The sequence below is a fragment of the Delphinapterus leucas genome, chromosome 11 (assembly GCF_059928025.1).
Source record: "Delphinapterus leucas isolate spDelLeu-1000000601 "Yukka" chromosome 11, BTC_Dleu_Yukka2, whole genome shotgun sequence".
Classification (NCBI taxonomy): Eukaryota; Metazoa; Chordata; class Mammalia; order Artiodactyla; family Monodontidae; genus Delphinapterus; species Delphinapterus leucas.
The window spans coordinates 56,994,822-57,018,072 of NC_143139.1; the positions used below are offsets into that span (position 1 = coordinate 56,994,822).

Below are 23,251 nucleotides of genomic sequence, written 5' to 3' on the forward strand. Positions count from 1 at the left end.
GGCGCTCCCGAGGCCCGTGTGGCGGCAGGGGCACGGCCGGGCCCCGCAGCGCTTCTCCTCGGCGCCCCCGCCGGGGGCCAGGAGCGCTGCGCCCCGCGCTGTAGGCGCCCGCGGAGCCGCAGAAGCCCGCCGAGCTGCGCCTGGCGCGCCACCGTCCGCCGCAAGCCCGACGCTGCCCTCCCGCCGCGCCCCGCTCGCGGCCCCCTGCCCGGGCACCATGGACACCTCCTCGGTCGGCTTGCTCTTGGCCTTGCCCGTCCTGCTCCAGCTGGCGGCCGGGGGCGGCTCGCCGAGGCCGGGCGCGCTGCTGCGGGGGTGCCCCGCGCACTGTCAGTGCGAGCCGGACGGCAGGATGCTGCTCAGGGTGGACTGCTCCGACCTGGGGCTTTCGGAGCTGCCCTCCAACCTCAGTGTCTTCACCTCCTACCTGTAAGTGCGCCTCCACTCCGCTCCGGAAAGGGGACAGAGGGAGGAAAGGAGGCGGGCCCTAGGCCAGGCTGGGGGCTCCTCGGCTCCCGCCTGCTCTGGAGGGGGCGGGCGAGTTTGCAAAGGGCGTCTTGGCCAGGCGTGTTTGGGCCCGTGGGAAATGCACGTGTCTCGGGGTAGCACGCCCGCACTTTCTGGGCCCGCAGAGAAGCGTCTTCAAGTGCAACCCGGGAAAGCGCTAGTGCGCTGCAGCTTTGCGGTCCAGCTCTAGGCAGGTCGCCGCGCGAATTCCTCCGACTGGAGGCATTTGCCTGCAGTGTGGGCATTTGTGCCCCTGAGCCTGGAACCCAAGGGCAGGCTTCCCAGTTGGTCCCTGCCCCAACCTCCCCTCCTTGTCCTGTCGCGTTCCACGAAGAGATGGGCTGTAAAAATTTCCCCAGAGGAGAACTCCAACTCGTCCAGCTCCAAAGGAATTTACTCTGCATCTCTTGCACAGTCGCGTGATGTAACCTTTTTCTTTTCTTTTCTTTTCTTTTCTTTCTTTTTCTTTCTCTCCCACCGCCCCCCCCTTTTTTTAAATGAAGTGATTATAATGTGGCAACCACAAACCCGATAAGAGCTGCCAGAACGTTATCTTTACCTTTGGCTGCCCGAGCCGCCCTTTGAAGTGCCCGCGGCCACGGTGTAATCTTTAACCATCTCCTCCTCCGGGGGAGGAAAGGGAAGTGGGCTGAAGGCGGCGGGGCGGGTAAACAGCGGCGCAGACACCCAAGTGGAGACCTGAAGCTCTCTGTCATCCCTCGGGGATCCTCCCAGCCCGTCATCCCCCCACCACAGACTCCAAACCCCAACTACGGAGACGAGGCAGCGGCTCATTTCATAATCTGGTCTCTGGAAAATCCAGGCCCGGAGGGTAACAGGTGGTCGGGTGGATGTGGTGACCCAGGAGGAACCCGATTCTTGGGAACCAAGGCGACAACTCTCCATTGCCCTGTGGAGAATTTGGGGCTCGCTTCCTTCGCGCAGAGAGACTAGGGGTCGGGACCACTCGGGAAAAGGGGCACTCGTGGCCACAAGGTTACACGTTTAGGTTTGAACTCGAGGCACTGCGGTGAGCCCACCCCAAACCCTGGCAATCCCAGTTTCGGCTTCTCTGATGTACCTTGGCAGGAGTGAGTTGGGATGTTTGTGAACTCGGTCTTTCCTCTGTTTAGTTGTTTTCTGGAGGGAAGAAACATGAAGAGGCTTGCACAACGCTTTACACTAGATAGTGATTCTTTTTCTAGAGACAGAGTGAGGAAGGAAAAAAAAACATTCTTTTTTACTTGCTTTGATTTTGCGTTGAAAGGGAGGGATTATCCTGCTAGATTTTAGTGTTAGTAGACGGCAGTCCCTTCCTCACCTACCATAAAACTATTTTGGCTGCTTTCCCTATCTGAAAAGTTTATAAAATTACTCTATTTCCCCACCAGGTTTCCCTTCAGTGGCACTTAATTGCATGGTGTAGTGATATTTTTACAGTGATGGAAATCTGCTCGCCTAAGTGATCATTCTCTAAGAATTCACATTTCCTCCTCCTAAACAACTATCTGTACTATGAAATTGTCTGTACTATTCATCTCCAGCCTCAGGGTTTAACTGCTAAACTCAGTGTTTCAAGAATCACATATTCTCCTGTATCGTGAATTTCTGAGAGCGGTTGGCAGTTGCACTTAAGAGCCTAGAACTATTCTTCCCTATCACCCTGAAGAAACTGGCCATACACAAGGGAGTTGTGCATTCCCCCCAAACATTTACCTATTTAAATAATACACTTGTTAGAAAACTTGTTTAAGGATACAGAAAATAAATGTCATGACTTTTTTTCTCTCACTCATTTGTTAGGCTTCTGTTACTAAAAGTTGGTGTAAGTAAAATACTGCTTCAAATCATTTCCCACATACCTCAAATGCAGTTAACTGCATCCTCCATGTGCTGGGGAGCTCTGACTGCCACTGTTCCCTATCTATCATTATGGATAACCCCTTGGAGTTAAGATAGCATTAGGAAGTTAATTGTCAGCTTTTTCTCGTGCTATTTGATGACAGCCTGTATCCTGGCCTAAGGGGAAATGTTCTCATTGTCCTATAAAATATTAAACTCAGAGTGTCTGTGGAAAGTGTCACAGTGAAATGTCAAATACTTGCATCTAATGGTTAACATTTCAGGGAATATGAGTGCTAAGTGTAGAAATCAGTCCTGAAGTAAATAACCAAACTGATGTTCTTCGTGATGGGCAATTTCAGAATTGGTCTCCTTATAGAGTACAAAATGCCAGAGGTCATCGGATGCCCTGCCTTGGTGGGTTGAAGGGTTTGAGGTTGGGGGGTTTGTTTTGACAACCTCAGGGACTCTGTGCCGACATTAAGGGTAGATGGCGCCCTCTTTTGGTTACACCTAGAATTAAGTGACCATTTCTCCTTCACTTGTGCACTCACAACCTGAAAGAGAAATCTTTATTTACTCATATTCAAATAAATAAGCATGTGCTTTACTGGTTGTATTATTTTAAGAGATAACTTCATTTTGCTCTTAAATGGGAACACGAAGTTACAGCCCCGCTCCACTGGGGCCCAGTGGTAATTAAGCTTTGGTGAGAAAGTTGCAGTGTGCAAAGACTGATGTGGGTGAAAGACCAGACTACTATCTTTTATTGTTTGTAATAAGTTACCACCATTTCTTTGAGTGAAAATGTTATCTCTTAATCTTCCTCCTCTCCCCAGAAAAGAACAAGCATTTCATTTTCTTCAGACTGATGGTGGCAACTTCCAGCTGTACATGTTTGGCAAATAGATTTGCCACAATCTGATAACGGGCTAGTCCAACTCGTAGGTAAAGAAAGTTTCTTCAGTCTCTTCATAGAAGGTTAGAGCTGTTTATGTACAGCTTTAGAATCTTTCTTCCCCAGAAAAGCTAAGTCTTAAGCCAGTCCAAACATTAACTCTCTTTTCTTACTGAACTGCATTCTCCAGTGGATCTGTAATTGGACCACTGAACATGCATGGTATAAACACTGGAAATTTTCAATCTTAATCTTTCTCTCTCTCTCTCTCTCTCTCTCTCTGTTTCTCTCTTCCAGTGATTTTGGGCTCTGATTTTACAACAGGGACTAATAAAGCTCACTCAGCAGAAAACAAGGAACACACCAAGGTTAAGACATAAAAGCAGACAATAATTATTTCCAACGTTTAGTGCATCTCAACCTAGCAGTAGTGATCTGTCAGAAAGAAAGTAGTGCTAGCATCTAATCTTACTATAGGTAAGATATTTTAATGCATCAAATGTGGACATTTTTGCTAATAAGGTCTTAAAAGTAAGCTCCCTATACTACTTTGATGTATCTTTCAACCAGTTAGTGTGGCATCCAAATAGAAAACTAAATCCTAATGAATATCTTACTATAGTAAATATACTTTTCTTTATTGATCTAGAACAGCCATTTTATTTTTAAACGAAAACTGAGTTTTTCCCTGCTATTGCTTAAAGACATGAACATTTCATCCACAGGCAAATTTATGTCACATAAACTAAAGGAACCAAGAGAAAGATTTTTTTGTGTGTGTAGTTTGGTTACTTTTCCATATGTAACTTTGTAACAAAATTTAATTTTACACATAACTGGTAAAACTAGTTTTAATTTAAAAAACCAATCAAAAATCTCAATGATAACTAATTAAGGATGCCCTGGTGTCATACATGTGTTCTAAGCACTTAAGGTACGGTTTCAAAATTAAAGAAACTTTTCAGACTCTTCCTTGAAAATTATTTAATATATTTCTACTTCTCTTCAAGCAAAGAAAACTATTTTAAATGAAGGAAAATTTTGTACTTTAGAGATGGTTACAAAAGCCTTAATTGTTACAACAGTTTAGGTCAGTTGCAAAATTCATAGTTTGCTCTACAACCTACGTGCAGAATTCGTTAAAAATATAATAATATCAGTGACTTTTCTGCGTTTTAATGAAGTTCTTTCTTTTTCTTCAGGATGCCCGGGTTTTCTTAGTAGTGTTTTTGTTATGGGGGCAATTATTGAAACTAAGTGACTGAGTGAGTCCGAGTGATTTCTTTTTTAAGTAGTGGCTCTGATTCAAACAATTTTGTGGTGTAGATTTAGAATAAATATTTTACTGAATATGTTCAACATGTGCATGGCAGAGTTTTTGTGACAATAATGAATTTTTACATACAGTAAGCATGATCCTCAATCAGATCTTCGATCTTTTTTCCCGTTACACATTTTCTTCGAAGTAAAGGCAGAGTTCTGATCTGCAACGAAAGGTGGCAGTCACAAATGAGTTAGAAGATTGGAATAAAAAAATAACCTTTGTAATTAAATAAAATTATACTTTAATAATGAAACCATTCCCACTTGGATGTGCTTTAAAAAGTTCAGAAACACAAAACTAGTCTATAATTTCTCAAAGTTTTTAACTGAACTGTTTGTTTTTAATTTCCAAAACATGTAACTGTCAAAAGCATAGACAGAATAACCAAGTAAACAATTAACTATCATAAAATTAGAGACATTGCGGAATATTTATAGTTTTACAACTGATACCTAATATCTACTTACCTTAATAAAGCATTTTATATATTTCTTCTATTGAATGTATACATTTAAGTCATTTTAGCTATAAATTTAAGTATGTTTCCAATTAAACCAAATCATATGCCATAATATAGAAATGAAAAACAGTAGTGAGTGCTGCACTGAGCAATTTTGTGAAGTAATTCTTTTGGTTTTGTTCAGTTATTTATATAAATTTAGAATAATGCTAAATGGCACATTTCCTTGTAAACACCCACAAGTAGATATTTCTGGTAAATTGAATTCTTCATGAGAAGGCAAATTCCTTCCTATGAGATTCAACCTCCTCACTCCTGGTGCAGTGTTTTCCTTTATACAGTCTCATTTTGTAGTAGAAAAATGAATCAGACTGGCGTTAGAGCCACCACTGATATATTACTTACCAAGCTGGTAATTTAGTCCTATTGCTATTTTTGATGTACCTTAGGATTTCATTTGTTAAACTACCCATGAGTTCCAACCTACTACAACTCTTTTATTCCCAGATCTGTCAGCTTCGATATACAGTTTTATTCAGTCATTATGGACGCCAACTACATGCTCAGTTTCACCCATGGAACTCCTTAGCTCTGGGAAAAGGAGACATTGCATAGGCTGTGTGGTGGAATTTTTTATAAAAATTTTCATAATTCAAAATTAATTTGGTTCTCCATAGGTGACATGGTAGGAAACAGGCTCATTCTTGAAATCTCTGGCATTTTCTCCCACCTCTTCAAGTTAATTTTTTTTTTTTTTACACTGATTGAGCCCAGTGGAAATGCCTTATTTGAAAGTGGTAGGTAGAAGAACGTTGATCATTTGATTTCACAATATGGAATAATGTTATCTAGTAGTAATGCTAAAAGACTGTCAACAGGGTGTTCAAATTAGTAGGTTAACTTTTTTTCCTTTTTTTAATTAAAAATCTTTAATTTTAATTGAGATATAATTGATGTATAACATTAGTGTCAGGTGTACACATAAAGATACAATATTTGTATCGAAAATGATAGCCACAATAAGTCTAGTTAACATCCATTAACCACACATTGGGTTAACTATTTTTAAAATGCTTCGTAAGCAGGAGTACTTCCTCATACCCTCATTCTCAATGTTTAAATCTGGGATTGGAAAAGCTGGAATTTACTTTAAAAGTATGCAAAAGAACCAACCATTGTCCATGAAACCATCTTCCTTAAAATCAGATGGAATAATTCTCCGGGAGGTAATGATGGGCTGTCTTTCCTTCAGGGTTTATCTTCCTCACTAGACTGTGAGCTCCGCCAGGCTAGGAAATTTTCTACTTTATTTCCCAAGTGCCCACACCAGTGCCTGGCACAGAAGAGATGTTCAGTAAATACTTGTAATGTTGAATTGAATAGAATTGGCTGAACCAGCTGCTGAAATCCCAGTGGCTAAAAGAGCCCAGAGAAAGACAGATGAGAACTACTTGTCTGCAAGTAAGAGAACAACACAAGGCTACTGGTATCCCACAATTATGGCTCAGCCCCATTGGAAATACATTTAAATTGTATTTTGCTTAAATGATGCCGTGACCTGTTTAACAAACACACCAGAATTTACATGTCTAAATTACTTTATTATTGTAATGACACTAATTATAACAGCTGACGTTTATACTGTTCTTCCTGAGTGCCAGGCATTATGCTGCTACTTTACTCAATCCCACATCCCACAACAACCTTTTGACACAGGTACTGTTATCATCCCTATCTTGGGGGGCCCGTTAGCTTATTGCAAGGCTATTTCCATTGCTCAAAATGTTTGGGGGGCCTCTTTGAAATTATCTTCAGGGCCAGTTTACCAGAAACACAAGAAAACCAGCCTTCTAATGTTTAGCTATGGCTCATAGTAATTGTAATTGGTGCTGAAATACTTCTTCTTAGGAACACAGTTTATGAAGCTCTAATACCACAAATATTTCTTCAAGGAATCCTGGGAAATGCAGTTTTTAGTTTTCAGTAAAATGAGAATAATATGATATAGCTTAGGGCCAATCTTTTAAGTTTAGTAGATACCTTTTCATATATCCATTTTCTTACTACCACAAAAACTATTTCTCTTGTCTCCAAGTCGAAGATAAATTGTGGTAGTGCCCAAGTATTATAAAGAGTGATCAGCTGACTAATAACTTCCAAGTTAAAAATGAAACTTCTTTTTTTTTCTATGACCAGATCTATGTGTCAAATAAAGTAGCTGAATTCTTTGGAACTATTTGTCAATTCAGAGAGACATGAACTTTCTTAATAGGCCAATTTTATTTAAGTTTGTATTTACCTTTAAAACTGATGAGATAAGATGAAGTGACACATCATTTATTTGATTGAGAATGGAGAATTATTTCAAAGTTTTATCTACTTATTGATCACTCTGTAAGCTCTGCACAGTTTAACAATTAAGCCAGGGATACAGACTTCTGTGTAAATAAGAAATCTGGATAAGTCAGAGAAAAGTCCCTTCCTTCAAACAAAGAACTTTTCCTGAACTATCCATTTAGTTTCTTCAGTCCTTCTGTTCATTTGCTGCTGTAAACCTATGTGTTAATCATTTATTGTATTACAAAGTCAACATGAAAAATCAATAGCTGACCAATTAATTATAAAGCATATTCAATGTAAAGAACACCTCCTCAAGGAAGAACTGACGTTTAGAAAATTTAGGTTACATTGGGATATAATCTCTAAAAGCTCTTACAACAGTACACTCAACTGTAGTTTTCTGTGAACATTAATCATTTAAAATTATAGCAGATACAAACTATTCAACGCTATATATAAAACAGATAAACAACAAGGTCCTCCTGTATAGCACAGGGAATTATATTCAGTATCTTGTAATAAACCATAATGGAAAAGAATATGAAAAGGAATATATATGTAAAAAAGTTATTCAGCAATCCCTAACTTTCAAGTGTCTCATTTTTAACATATGCACATTTTTTCCATGTTCATTTTGCCCTTCTTGGCTTCAGAAAGAGTTTGATTTCATCTCCTAACGAAGACTGTGATGGTCAAGGGGAAAGAAAGCCATCTCTCATGCACACACTAACACACACACAGCAACACACCAATAAGAAACAGTTTCCTTTGTGCCACTTGCTCGGTGGAAATGATACATAACATTGACATGGCATGGCAGTGGAGAGCCAACCCTTTTAAGGGGAGACACCGAGGAACTGGCTGTGAAGGCACCTTCAGTTAGCTTCAGAAGCTGCAATGCAGAAGACAATTGTTCTGGCAATGGGAGCCCAACTCCAGCTGGGAACGCGTGCACCGAGCTGACCTTCCTCGTCAGCCTGCCAGCTGAGATTAAGCTTTCCTCAAGTGGTCCCTTGTTAGCCCAAACTTTTCCCCATTGTTGCTCATCTTTCACAACTGGAAACCAAGTGTTTCAAACTGTTACTCAATTTGGCAGCCAAATTCCTTTATTTCCTCCTTCCACCTCCTTTTCTGCCTCTCTCTCTCTGTCTCTGTCTGTCTGTCTGTCTGTCTGTCTGTCTCTCTCTCACACACACACACACACACACACACACACACACAGTGATGACGAACCTTACATGCACGCCTTCCTTTCCAAAGTCCACACTAAGAAGAGAATCTAAGAATTTTTATGTTTTGCTAAAAAAAACTAGTAAACACTCTTGTGCTCCTTTTTTTCTTGAAACCTTGATTAAGTAGAACAGGGACCTCTACAAAAGATGTCTCTTTGCAAAAATAACCTTCTTTTGATCAAAAAAGCCACAAAAGTGTACTTCTCGGGAAAGTAGAAAACCACACATGATCTCAAGTGGAAAAAATATAAAGAATTTGCTGAATTTTTAACCTTAGCACGTAACAAAGATATTATTTTAAAGTTGGTTGGTTAATGTGGGCTGTGTTAGAACTTTCATTGTGTTGTGTTTGGGTTTACCCAATGTTATTTTAATGAGTTTATTGGTTCGACACACAAAATACCACATGGCGCTTGAAGTTTTTAGGTTATAAATTTTTTTGTGAGGCACTTATTTGAAGGAACTCTGTTACATAATCAATTGGTCTTTAAATCTATCAGCACAAAAATAACCTTTCACTTTTTGTATACATATACGGTGAAGATTATTTGATTATAAAAATTTCCATGGAAGGAGCTACATTCCTTAATCATCTATTATGTGTATATATTAAGATGTTCACAATAAACATTTATTTCACAGTGTGTGTTGAATGGATCTACAGGATGAGTTTGGAGTCTTCTAGTAAAGGCTGAAATAAGAAATCTTCCTCTTTATTTTCTCTTCATACTTCTTGTCCTGAAGGGACCCTTAGCAGACCTGCTTGCATTTAACCATAGATGTACTCTATAATTAGTAGTGTTGTCTGCCCAATAGAGTAAAGCCTAGAAAAATATGGCAAGAGAGATGGAAAGGGTGTGTGGAAATCTGCCACCCAAGAAATAGCACAGGCAGAACAGAGAGACAGTGAGACCTCCGCTAGGCATTCAGCCCCGGTTGGTACATTTCTCCTGAGTCTGTCCTTATCCTTCTCCATCCCTCTCTTCCAGAGAGTATCAGAGGAGGACTGGAAGGATGCATTTTCCTTATCTCAGACACTCTACCCCCCAGGGCTTCAATCTACAAGACGAAGGGAAGTTTAGAAAGAAGAGTCTTGGGGATTAAAGTTATCAACTCTTAAACGCACTGAAATCGGGGTCTTTGATTTTAACTTGCGGAAGCCACCATCCCTGTGGTGGGAGACCTGAACTCACTGAAGCCCCCATCCCCCAGCAGCTGTTATTCTCCGGGGCTCAGTGCAGTGGAGTACAGGAGGAAGTTCAAGATCTTTTTTCATTGAGTCTTCAAGCTCGGCTAGCAAAAGGAAATCCTAGTTAAACCAGATTCTCCCAGGGTGTAAACCTATCTCATTTGAAGATCTCAGAAGTTTTAGCAGCATGATTAACTGAGAGCAAGGATCCACCTTCCAACTTAACAGCTGCTGGCTTGAGCATAAAGTCCGCTGCCCCAGGGTCTTGTAATCCTGAGAAGTGTTAGGTGGATATGGTCTGGTCCTGAATGACTATTACAGAGTAATTTGAAGCCCCCTTTGCCTTAGCTGTAGAAACTCCTCAGAACATAGTTAATTGTATAATGGGAAGAGAAAGGCTAATTTTGGTAGATTTATGTTAATTACAGTAAAACCAATTCAGAGCTCGCACTAATAGCTAACTACATTTAGAGTAAGCTCTACTGTAAAGAACTAAAAGGATAATCTTTTATCCACAAATTACCAGAATGACTAAGCTGTATACCTAAGGTCACGTTACACAGTGCAAAACTGAAATTTAATCATGATTGCTAGAGCATTACCCTAATTGTGCAAATAAGTGGAATTAAAATCACTTAGATGGGTTGCAGAGGTTTTTGATGAGTCAAAAGCTATGTCTACCCATAGGCTTTAGAATAGAAAAGACCTTGGAGATGACCTAATCCAACACCTTCATTTTCACAGATGATGCAATTCATGCTTATAAGAGGTAAACAACATACCCAAAAATCACATAACTGACAAGGATGGAATTGGAACCCAAGTCTCCCAAAATCCCCGGTTGAATGCTCCTTGTTTCCACCTTTTCGCTCCAGTGCCAGATACTCAAGTGAATTCTAAAACTCCCAGTTACTTTTCTAGATGTTACCAAGTATCCTGTTGCTTATGCATATTATATGTTCATATCTAGGTATGTGCCTGAATCTCAACCTGATAAGATTATGGCCCACTGTAGATACAGATAAAGTGTCTCTGTATCACCTAAAAAATCCGTAAGGCAGAAAGAAGCAATCAGATTTCGTTTGAGGAATAAATAATTAACTTCCCAAATTTCAGTTCATAGTCTTTAAACATGTCTTTACTGTAACTTAAACTTCACTTGGGACTTTAATCTGACCAAATTCAGGTAGCCTTCTTGTCTCTTGTATCTGTTCCCTTTCTCCCCTAGCACTGAAATTGCATTAATTCTGGCTCTGCTCCCTTTTTGCCTGGATAACTGTGGCAGTCTCCTATCTTGGTTTGCATAGACCCCCAAGACACACACACTCCCTGCCACCCCACGAGTTTGTCCAAGAGGAAATTCTGCTCACGTCTCCCATACATTCAATCCTTCAGTGGTTTCCTGTGGCTTTCACAGTAGAGTTTAACTCCTTAGTTTAACCCACAAAATCAACTTGTCTTGCCTCATCCCTCACTCGCAAACCCTGTTGCCAATCCCCCCTCCCCAACCCCCCACGTTCTCTCCTCTCCAGCCATATCAAACCACATCCTGCAGTTGCCATGTCTCAGGCCTCCCCAGGTGTTCACATGTGTTGGTCTCTGCTTGGAATGCCTTTCTTCTTTTTCATCTTTCCAACTTCTGAGTCTTCCCATACTCAGTTCAAACATCACCTCCTCCAGAAAGCTTTCTGTGACCCACCATTTTTGAAACCTGTCTGATGCTCCCACATCGTCCTGAGCTCAGACTGTCCCAGCACTCACCACCTGTGATCACCATACTTGATCTGCTTGTCTGTTTTCACTACTGGACTCTATACTCCCCTTGAATTGTAGATTTTCTTGGACCAAAGAAGAAAGGAGTCTCACAGAATCCCTAGGTACCAATCATGGTTTTCATTTTCTGTACTTTATGATGCTTTGCTATCTTGGGGCCTTGCTTACCCAGGAGGGACTGCCTCGCCCAGGGCTATCCCTGGAGATAGCAGCAACTCCCCCTGCAAGTGCGCCTTTCATGTGCAAACCAAGCCACCCAAAGCCCACAACCCCAACCTCCTTCTTTGTCAGGCTCTTGCAGGACTCTTACACACTAGGTCAATATTTCCTGCCCTAATCACCCCAGGGCCAGGTACCAGATAACTCGGGGCAACACCTACACCCTGAGCCTGATGACATTATTCAAACTAGCCAATTCTAAGTCTGCTTGTCCCACCCATTCCTTCCCACGGAAACCACAGTAAAGGCTCCTGCCCCTGCTTTCTTCCCTCTCCTTCTTCTACCCACCATGTGGTCCTGCATGGCTGATGTGCCCCCCTGCTCTTGGCAACTGTGAATGACAAACCACCTTTTCACTAGCAGTCATCTTGTGCTCTATAGGCAATACTCTACCTGAATAACTTTAACACCTACCTCTTCAAACACCCTTTGCCCCTGCATGCCTGTGCCTGGGCAACGTCAAAAGCCGTTATGGCCGGGGCACACTTAAGGGACAGTCAACACCATTTTCCCTCTCTAGGGGACACTCTCTGTTCCCCTAAACTCTACGTAAGGCTCGCACATCATCCACGCCTAAGATACAAGGTGCCACCAAATGTATAACAGAGAGTGAGATAAGCTGATTGAATCTCCGGTATAATCTTATAATGTGGTGACCAAGAGGCCCTTCCCTCTGAACTTGGCAGACTGCATTGTTTGTAAACTCCCAAAACAGAAAAAAAAAAAAATCAAAAAGTGCTTTTTAACAGTTTTACCCCTAATTTCTCATTTGAGTCTCATAAAATAGTTATGAGTACCCCTACTTCAGAAATGAGAACATCTTTTGACAAAGCTCACAGCCCTGTCTTGAATAACCTTAGCAGGTTATTCCACATCTCAGTTTTCTCATCAGTAAAATGGCAATAATAATGACATTTACCTCACTGGATTGTTGTGAAGATTGGTAAGATAACGCATGTAAAGAACTTTGCATAGTACCTCATATGTGGAGCATGCATGAAATGTTAAATGTTATTGGTTTTGTCGGCCATGGTGTTACGGTTGTTATAACACTAAACCCATGTTTTTCAAATACACAGTGTTGCCTCTTGTTGTTATCCCCCCAAAATAGTTAAATCAATTGCCCTAAAGTTTTACAAGTGTAAATGCAATTTTCATTAAACAAGATTTTTTAATGTTAAAAATGAGAGGAGAACAAGATGCCTACTAGGTACAAGAGTAGGGGAAGGAAGAAGGGGAAGTTTGAAGTGAGTAAGTCATCACCCAGCACCTGTTCAAGTAAAAAAAAAATTAGCCTTCATCTCTGGTCCTCAGTAGCAAACAGATAAAAGATTCTGTGTATTGAATGAAGTTCCACATTTTCACATGTGCGTATAGCGTTGGGTAGACACTGCACAAATCTCCAGGGTGGCTGACACTGAGTGAAGGCTTTGTCACAGATTGTGGGCTGGCGGCCCAATGTTAGGAGCACACTCCTCAGACATGATTTCATGAATGGCCCACCATTTGTGGTCCTGGGCTTGAATTGTTTTTATCCTCTCATTTTTCATCTTACCCATCCCCACGATTTTTCCTGAGTATGTGGGGTAAATTCAGTTTGGTAACTTCTTGGGCTCTTAGAAGCTTCTGTCCCAGCAGTTGACTTGCTATAGCAGCAGGCGAGAAATGATGGATTTAGGGGGACTAAGAGGGAGATAGGGGACCCAACCTTTCCTCAGAGCCAAAGATGCACTCAGGGAAAAAAACAAAATTTCAACAAAATAAAAATGTGGGGTTTTCCTGGTGGTGCAGTGGTTGAGAGTCCGCCTGCTGATGCAGGGGACACGGGTTCGTGCCCCGGTCCGGGAAGATCCCACATGCCGCGGAGCGGCTGGGCCCGTGAGCCATGGCCGCTGAGCCTGCGTTTCTGGAGCCTGTGCTCCGCAACGGGAGGGGCCACAACAGTGACAGGCCCGCGTACCGCAACAAAAAAAAAAAAAAAAATGTGTTTTTTTTTTATATTAACAACTGAAAAAATAATTATACTCTAAGGAAAAAAACTGATTTAAGGAATAGGCTTATGTCTATCTGAAAATACATTCAAAAGAGTTGAACTTTCATGAGGAATTTCAGTAGCTGTTTTCAGTAAATAAGCAGTTCTATGCAATTACAGGAAGGATGTTTGCAGTCAGTGATGACAACGAGGCTAAAATTATTTCCTGGGGAATCATAGATACCAGTGACTTGAATCTGGGAGTGGGGGCAGGATTCAAAGTTAAATAGGAGGTCAGAGCACCACTCTGCTTATATTTAAGCACGAGGCCTCTGGAATTAGGTCCAGTGGACCCCCAGCAGAGAGGGGAGATGCATGGGTGGTTATTGGACTGGACAGTCTTTTAACTCTGCTGGATAAGCCCATGTCACCATCTCTACAGATTCTCAGCACCCCTCTGCAGAAAAAGCAAGCCGCTTTACCCATGACCAACAAAATCAAGAGAGCAGGTCTGCAAAGGACAAGGGAAATCTCCCCCATAGGAACACTTTTCTCTCTTACTAAATGTGAAAAGATGATTCTGGAATTCTCAAGTGCCTACTGAATTACTAAAGTAGGAAGCTGATCTATTTTGAAGCCCTAAAGCCAGAATTAAAAGAAACTTTCAGACAGACATTATGTGTTATCCAGCAGCACAGATTGGAGAAATGGGATCTATCAGCCTGGCTTTAGAAAGCAGTCTAAATAATCACTAAACCAAGGGGGATCGAAGGCAGCAAAAGTTGAACAACTTCAAATGAAGAGTCAGAAGGGTCTGTCTCTCAGGCAAAGCAAAGTTCTTTAGGTGGAAGGGGAGTAAGAGGAAAGTGACTCTCCCGAGGAGACTGTGACCTATAACGAAGGGATTTCAAAATTGTCAAGAGAGACTCAAAGGTGAGGTGAACTGAAGGATCAAAAGAAGAGTGAGGCTAGAGGACAAGCTGTCAAGTGTGGCACAGACCCTGGCTACTGTCTCTGCTGTGGGGTTGGCTCACCCAAAGGATGGAGTTCAGTCCTTCAAAGATCTACACACACACACACACACACACGGGCACATCTCTGCATTTACACAATGGAAACTCCTTTTGGAAACAACCTCAAAATCCCGAAATACATGTATCTACTCTATCTACAAGGCAACTGGCACACTGCTAAGAGCTGGGAAATCATTACTATCATGGTGCAGCAAAACCAAAGAACACCAAAACATGCAAAGGAGCAGTGCTCTAGATTAGAAGTCTAGATCCACGGTTCTCAAGCTTGTCAGCATCTCAGCTCCATTTGAGACCTAATGTGAACCATCTCCAGGACCAGATCACACACCAAACCAACTAAATCAGAACCTCTGGGGGAAGAAGCTAGGCATCAGAATGATTTTTCACTCCCCAAGGCAAATGCAATGTGCAGTCAAGTTTTGAGAACCCCTGAACTAGGTCTAGCTACCCCACTGATATCAGCCGTAGACTCTCCATAGGATGCAGAGCCTCCCTGCCTGAATTTCACATCTGTAAAGTAGGAGAAGTGAGCACATGCTCCAAGATAGCTCCTAAATCGATCATTCTATGAATCCATCAGCTTGACATGTGTGGGTATTGGCCTAGGGCAGGTGTGGCAGGATTGTAGAAAATGGGAGGTTTCCACACACCCACAGTCAAACCCATTTTGTGCAGCAATTCTGGGAGCATTGTTTACCCTCCTGCAGTGAGCGTTACTTAAAATGACTTTATTTGTTTTACAGTTTAGAGGGCCTCTGTAGGTAGCCTCTGGAGCCCATTCATTTCATTAACATTAAATCCACAAGCAGACCTTCTTTCTGCCTCTCTCAAGCAGGATTAATGGATTTTGGCATGATTTGTGCATCTAGCAGCAAAACCTCGTGCTGAGAAAGCTAGCAGGCTTGACTAATTCCCAGCAGTGCTAACTTCATAAACTTACTTTAGGCTTTTAACTTTGACTGAAGATTAAAGGTAATGACTTCACGCTGTTACATTTGAATGCATGATACTCAAGATGCATTAAAGAAACTATACAAAATGACAAACTATTTGATAAATTAACATTATATATGTTTGCATGTGTGTGTATATATATAAATATGTGGTTTATATGCTTATGAAAATACTCAATTTTGTGATGTAAAAAATGGATCCTCTAAAACACTGAGATTCACCTAATAAGTAATCATTACACTAAATATGGTATTGGCAGAGGCATATGTAAAGTGTAAGCATAAGAACCTATAGTCTGAATATTGTAAACACGCTAATAGGAGGCCCAGTGTTGTGGGAAGCTGTAACATGATGGACTGTTGAATATGAATAATTTTCTAAGAAGCAAAATGATCCTACTCTGAGACCAGTTAACACCTATAAAGAATCCCCCATATGACCATGCTAACCCTTTTTTCTTCCAGACAGTCTTAAATTAAATTCAAAATTCAGAGAAGTCTGCATGAAGAAGAGAGAGAAAAGGGAAAAATACAATATTTCCAGCCCATCTGACAAGACTACATAAAAAGCTTTTGATCAAAGGGTCTTAAGTACACTTTACTGGTGTGACAAACAACATTTTTATCCCTTTATTAGATTTATTTTCTTCTGAAAACTGCAGTGACCAGGGTATGGTTTGTGAAAGAAAGCTGGCAGGGTTGTGTTCTTTGATTCCTAATTAACACCTTCAGTCTCAAAAGAGAACCAACAGAAATACCATAAAATGTTGCAGCTGCATTGTGATTCCGCTTGGTTGGTTTGCTAAAAGTCGGCTGGGCATTGGCAGCTGCAATAAAGAGAAAGCTCAATGGATGTTTTGTATTGTGCCCACTGAAGTGAAAGAAGGCAACCATTTTAATTTTCAAATGGGCAGCTGCAGAGGGAGGTTTAAATGGAGCTAAATACAAGATTTACTGTTAATTTATAGTAAATAAACAAAGAAAATAAAACCTAACTTTCAAGTTTTTACGGTCACATAGAAATTTTAGTGAGAAATTATGAAGGACAATAATTTGGGAGCCCTTTAGCTACTGATTGGAGGAATTTGGCAGCAAGGAATCACATTCAGTATTAAAGTCAAAATAGGCTTTTGGAAAGAGCTGAGTAAGCCAAAGCTTTAGAAGTTGACATTTCCACTTTGAGAGGTAAAGGTCTATCTTTCCTGTCTTTGGTAATATAACTCCCTCATCCCACTTTATTGAAACCCTAAAATTCATTCAGATCAGAATTGAGTAAGATTCCCTACACACAGAGCCCCACCTCACTTTTTTTAAGAGCATGGAGTTGAATTTTGCCTTGAGTAGGGGAATAAAGAAGGCATTTAACTCTGGTCAGATAAATCTCACTCACATTCAAAAATGCAATTAAGGAAATATGTAAATCTAGATGTTTCATCAAATGCTAGCTAAGGGGTGACTAGTTCTTTTCGAACACAATGACTGAACTAAAGAACTTTAGTGTGTGTGTAAGAACCATTGTCCAAGCGGCAGTCCCTGCTGGAAACAGAGTCCGGCCTGGCCGTGGGAAATACCTACATATTTGACACAGGCCTTATTTCTGAGAGAAAGGGGATGGGAGAGAAAGTATGGCGATTTTACTGTTGCATTCTAATCAGCCATGATCTGCCTAATTTGCTTTGATCAGGAAGATAAACTAATTTTTCTATGGGCTGGATAAAAGTAATTAGCAAGCCAAAGCTTTCATGTTATTTCAAAAGAGCTAAAGTAAAGAGGATCAGAAATTGTAATGGTGGGAGCTAAATACATCTTTTCGGCTCATCTGAGAGCATTGTTAGTTCAAAATAGAATACTGACACAGAAGAGGAGCTCCAGCTAAAGATAGTTTCCTGGGCTGCACAGCCATTGTAAATCCTGGGACCTACAATGCTATGTAACTAAATAGAATTACAAAGGGTGATTTATAATTGGTATCTGTCATATAGCCCTGTCCTTTTGTGGGGAGACCTTTACCTTCACGTGAAAAGGTATGATTATTGCCTCGTCCTAAAAACACTGTTGGTTTTTCCAAAAGCTCTGCATTTAAGTTGTTTAAGTGGTTGGAGTAGTTGGATGTGTTTTTTTGAATCCTAAAGCACGACTCCTCTAAAGCACACAGGCACAGCCAGCTTGGGATTCTACAATCTTAGATATACTAGAGTGAGATCTGAGATCAAACTGAAAAGGCTAATCAGGAACCTGACTCCCCAGATGCTTAAATTTCACAGGCTGGTTCACCGGTTTTTGTGCCAGTTACCAACTTCACGAATGCCACATCCTCCTCTCCTGTTTTTTTTCTAAACACCCAAACACATGTAGTTATTAGATGAGAAGGAAAGATTTTGAAATATAGGATTTTGTTTCTTTAAAAAAACCACTATTTAGTGTATCTTTTTTTCTTGTTGATATGACCTTTGCATTACTTCCTTTTCCAAGCTGTTGTACTAGATATGGTATCTGTAACCCTACTGTAAACTTAATTGCTTTTTTGACCACTAATCTCCTTTGCTAGGGTTCTTAGTTACCAAAGTGTACATTTCATGTCAGACTCATTGTGTCTTATAAAATAAGTAGATCTTTTAAAAGGATCTCTCCGTGAGGTCGGAGCTCACCAAGTTTCCAAGTTATATAGAAACTATTGTTGCAGAATACGGTAATTCCAAAGGAAACTAGAAAATAAGAGCGCTATTCTACCTTGTTTTTAAAATTACTCAAAATCATTTGATTTACTTTTTCTCGTATCTTCCCCTTAGTTTGGACAACTACAGTCAACAAACATTTTAACTCTTAAAAGTTCTTAGTAATAGAAGTGTTTAAAAATGCAAATAAGTCTGTTTTCATTCTGTGGCTAAGTATCATAAGGTCTAGAAAAGGTGCCAACTATAAGGACCAAGAAGCCAATCTGTGGCTGTGGAGGAGATCTTAACAATGTTCAGCTTCACGTTCTCCACATCCATTCATCCTTTCACAAAATTTATATTCATCGATTGCCTATTTTGTGCTAGATGATAAGAGTACTGCAGTGCCCAAGATGGACACAATCCCTGCCTTTGCAGAGGAAACAGACATTAAGAAAAGGCTTATTTAAATGAATATTATTAAGATTATGAAATAGCTGTGATGGAGAATGCGAGTACACGAAAAGAGAACCTGCCGGTCTTGGTGGTCAGGGAAGATTTCCATTAGGAAGTGACATTTAATCTGAGACTTGGAGGACGAGTTGGAGTTGGCCAGAAGAAAGAGAGGGAAAGACCATTCTAGACAGACTTTCCTGTTTAAGTTTGAGCACTGGCTGAGTTCTTCTCTATGCTTTCTGCAACTGTAACATAAAGTATGATGCCAAGGACCAGTAAGTACCTTGTACTTCGGGAGGTCTTCACTCCTAGGGAACAGGGTCCTCCTGTGAGATCTGACCTATCATTACTAGGAACCCTCTCCTAGGAATATATTACAAACAGCTGTATGGCAAGGGGCTCTATAGTTGTCCTCTGGTTTCATAAGTATACTTTCTGCTTTACTAGCGTTTAGTTTACTGGGCATACAAATTCATTTTCAGTCCTGCTGAAACACAATTATGAACTCATTTATTTGCATCCCTAATAATAACCTGAAGAGAGGAGGTGGTAACATGTTGAATGTTACCATATATGTGTTGTATGCAGGTGGTAACCTGTATGTTTTTCCTGGATTCAATGGGAAGCCAAGAAGTAGAAGGCAAGATTTGCTCTCTGTCCTTCTCTCGTTCGCAGTATGAGTCCTGCAGTACTCTTCCAACTTTTGTTCACAAGGGGGAACTGGTCAGACCTAAGCGTGCACATTTATTCGTTCTTTCAATTATTCATCTAACATTTACCGGGCACTTACTGTCAGGCAGTTCTAGACTAAGCCTAAGAAACAGAGATGAATTAGGGAGCAGCCTCTGCTCGCTGGAGTTTACAATTTGCTTGAGGACGACAGACAAGTAAACCAAAGCAGTAGAGTCGTTAAGAGCCTCATTCTGCGGTCAGAGGCTCTTTCTTGGAATCCTGGCACTATCACGTATGACCTTGAGCAAATCATTCAACTCCTGCGGCTTCAGTTTCCTCATCTGTGAAACAACATTTCTCCTAGGGTTGTTCATGAGGGTTATTATTTGCAGAGCACTTAGAACAGTGCCTGGTAGGTAGTAAATACAAGGTAAGGTTCGTTATCAATAAATATTACAGAAGTCAGTATAAAGTCCCATGGAAACATAGAGAAGGAAACCACTCATTCCACCAGGAGTTGAAAATACTTCACAGAGAGGGTCATGTTTGCCCTGCCCTTAAAGGATGGAGAGGATTTTACCACATGGATGGGGCATGTCCTTCAGAATGTGGGAGCCCCATCAGCAGAGGCACAGGAGTGGGAAAGCACATGGAAGGAAATTTTCCGGTTTGCTGGACGTGAGGCAACAGCAACTGGGATTGAGAAGAGCTTTGAAGAGAGAGAGAGAGTACAGAAAGTATCTGAGTGGCCCCAAGAAGTCGCAAGAAGAGACTGCGTTTAGCATAGAGAAACTTGGTAAAGTACAGTTCTAATCATGACTGATGCCTGCCAAGTAAAGTCTTGGGTCTACACGTGACTGGGCCCTCCACAGGAGACCAGACCTCTAAGGCCTGGGGTTGTAATCTCACCCTACAATTGATTAATCATATGACTGAGGGCTACCCTTTACCTTTTCTCATCTGTGTGTCATCTGCTAAATGAGAGAATCCATCCAGTGTCCGTTTTAGTGCAAATATTACCCTGGATTAACTTTATGTATAGCCTGGAATACTTGACTTGCAAATTAATGCCCCCATCCATGCACAGGCATTGCAAGTCCACAGACCCGTGGAAAAGTAGAAGTGAAATAAGACTGGGGGCTTTCTCCACAGCAGCTTCTTTTCTCAGGAGTCATCCTCCTTGCTTACATAGTGGCTTTCATTCCAAGCTGCCTTAGACTCCACTTCCATTTCCAACTGTAAAAGAAGGTTAATTTTCTTCCTTCTCCACATCTTTTCCCACCCTCTGAAATAAGAATAGAGGAATGAATGATTTCTGGATGGCGCTCTCAACTCTGCTGTATCTTGAAACTCAATCCCACCCACTTCTGAGGCCATTGTTGCCTCTGCTGAAAACAGGATGATGACAGACCTGCCCCAGGAAGTGCCCCTTATCAATTCTCATTTGGGGGGCTGTAATCTCAACTCATGCAGCTTTTCTGGCCCTGAGCACTGCAGCTGGAATCCACAGTTTAGCTTTATCTAGACCTCCAGGCTTCTGGTGACCTACGAGTCCTCTGCACCCCACCTCCCTCTCCCTCATGTCTCAGAAGGGACATGTTCTGTCTCTTTTCCAAAGCTACCCCCAACTTGGATTTCCCTCTTATCTCCTGGGACCCATGGGTTATTTACTGAGCAGACATTTATTGAGAGCGTGCCATGCAAGGTGCTTTGGGAGGACACAAAGATAAAGACAATACCACGTCCTTTTCTTCTGGAAGCTTGAAATCGAAAAGGTTGGTCTTCGCCTGGAGGGGTGGGATAGGGAGGGTGGGAGGGAGGGAGACGCAAGAGGGAAGAGATACGGGGACATATGTATATGTATAACTGATTCACTTCGTTATAAAGCAGAAACTAACACACCATTGTAAAGCAATTATACTCCAATAAAGATGTTTAAAAAAAAAAAAAGAAAAGGTTGGTCTTATATTCCATACTATATTAAATTTGGTAACCTGGCATGTTACCCCATAGGATTTCCACTTAAAGGTAGTTATTATGATGGCGTCCTCTATTGCTCCCTCTATAGGCTATTTATCATCGTGTTCCCCATGGCCTAGCACAGTGCCTGGCACCTATACGTGTTCTATAAATATTTTCTATGGGTGGAATGAGGGGTTCCTCCCTCCGTTCTGCTATTTCCTCAAATTATTTTCCCTTCTTTCTGCTTCCTCTCACTGCCAGAATTCTTGAATGAGGAGGCTATATTCACCGCCACCATTTCATTACCACCCACTCACCCTTTCATTCCTTTTGAAATCAGCCTGCCACCCCCACCATTCAACTGAAATCACCCTCTTAGACACCACCACGGACCTCCTACTGCCAAATCCAAATGGTCTTTTCTCAGCCCTCCGTCTTCCCAACCACTCTGCTGGAGTGGACTCTGCCAACCATCCCCTGCTCCCTCCCTCAGCGGGGTAAGTCCTCCACGGTTCCAGCCTCCGAATGCACACACATCCTGGAATCCGCCAGGCCTGGGTTTGGCCACAGTCCAAAGCTCAGTTTCCTTATCTGTGAAATGGGGCTAATAACGCCTGTTATCTGTGTCTGGCCCACACACGGACAGCCTCCTAATTGTTCTCCTTACTTCCTCTCATCTCACACATGCACTGCTGCCAAATTCATCTTCCTAAACTTCCCGGTTCAGAAAGCTCCAGCCACACCCAGAGACTGGAAAGCTCCAGTTCCATCGCCCCACACGCAAGGTCTCCACGACCAGCTCAAATCATGCCCAGCTGTGCTCCAACAACAGCAGGGACTCTGCAGGACCGAGACTCACTGGAGAGGGGTCCCTGGTGTCACATTGGCCTCCTTCTAGTTGTCATTTAAGTTAATATTTCTTTGTCGCTGGTGTCTTCATTAGCAAATTGAGATATTAGATTAATTTAAAGCTAAAGCTCCTCTTAGCTCTGTCATTCTATGATTTTACCTTTTCGGCCTTGATTTTCCACACTTTCCCATCATTTCCAGGCAAATTGGACCAGACCCCGTTTTCCTAACTTACTCCTTGGCTTTCCTGCCTCTGTACTTCTGTTCATACCACTCTCTCTGGCTGGACTTGCTGTTTTTCCATCTCCATGTGTGAAAATCCTTCCTTCAGGCTCTTCTTAAGCTCCACGTCCAGTTCCTCGGCCAGGAGTAATTGTCCCGCACTATGGAGGCCAGTCCAGTCATTCTCTTTTATGATGCATTCGTGTTAAGTCCCGTTTGGACCGCTGCAGTTTCCTCCTCACACTTTCCCCTGCCCCACCGGCTCACCTTTGCACTTTGGCTAATCCTGTCTTCCTCTCGCCAGCTTTGGCTGTGCCACTCCTTACTTTAAAGATCCACCTTGCCTTAACATTGTCCAGTGCCTCAAACCTAACATCTTTATCCAAGGCTTCAAAACACTTCACTAAAATGTCCCAGATAACTTTAATTCTCTCATCTGTCAACCACTCTTCAGGGCAAACTTAAGCCAATGTAGCTGAGGCCGTATGTGGGGGCCAACGTGCTGTAAGGGGCTTGAATTTTTAATGTTAATTGTGTCATGGACTAGGATTATGCATTTACACATCAGTATAAAATAAGTAAATAAAACTGTACTTAAAAAGACATCAACTGTGGTGATATTCTATTAAAAATCTGGTCACAGTATTATGGTGGTAGCGCACTTAATTTAGCCACTTAACAACAGATGAGATA

At 41.7% G+C, this 23,251-nt stretch overlaps 1 protein-coding gene across 1 annotated transcript in view; it reads left to right on the forward strand.

Annotated features, from left to right (window-relative positions):
* The first annotated feature begins 217 nt into the window (after nt 1–217).
* LGR5 (leucine rich repeat containing G protein-coupled receptor 5) overlaps nt 218–23,251 on the forward strand; it is a 119,089-nt gene continuing 96,055 nt past the window's right edge. The window contains 1 exon segment of the mRNA XM_089921039.1: nt 218–429. Coding sequence (XP_089777165.1) covers nt 218–429 — 212 coding nt within the window.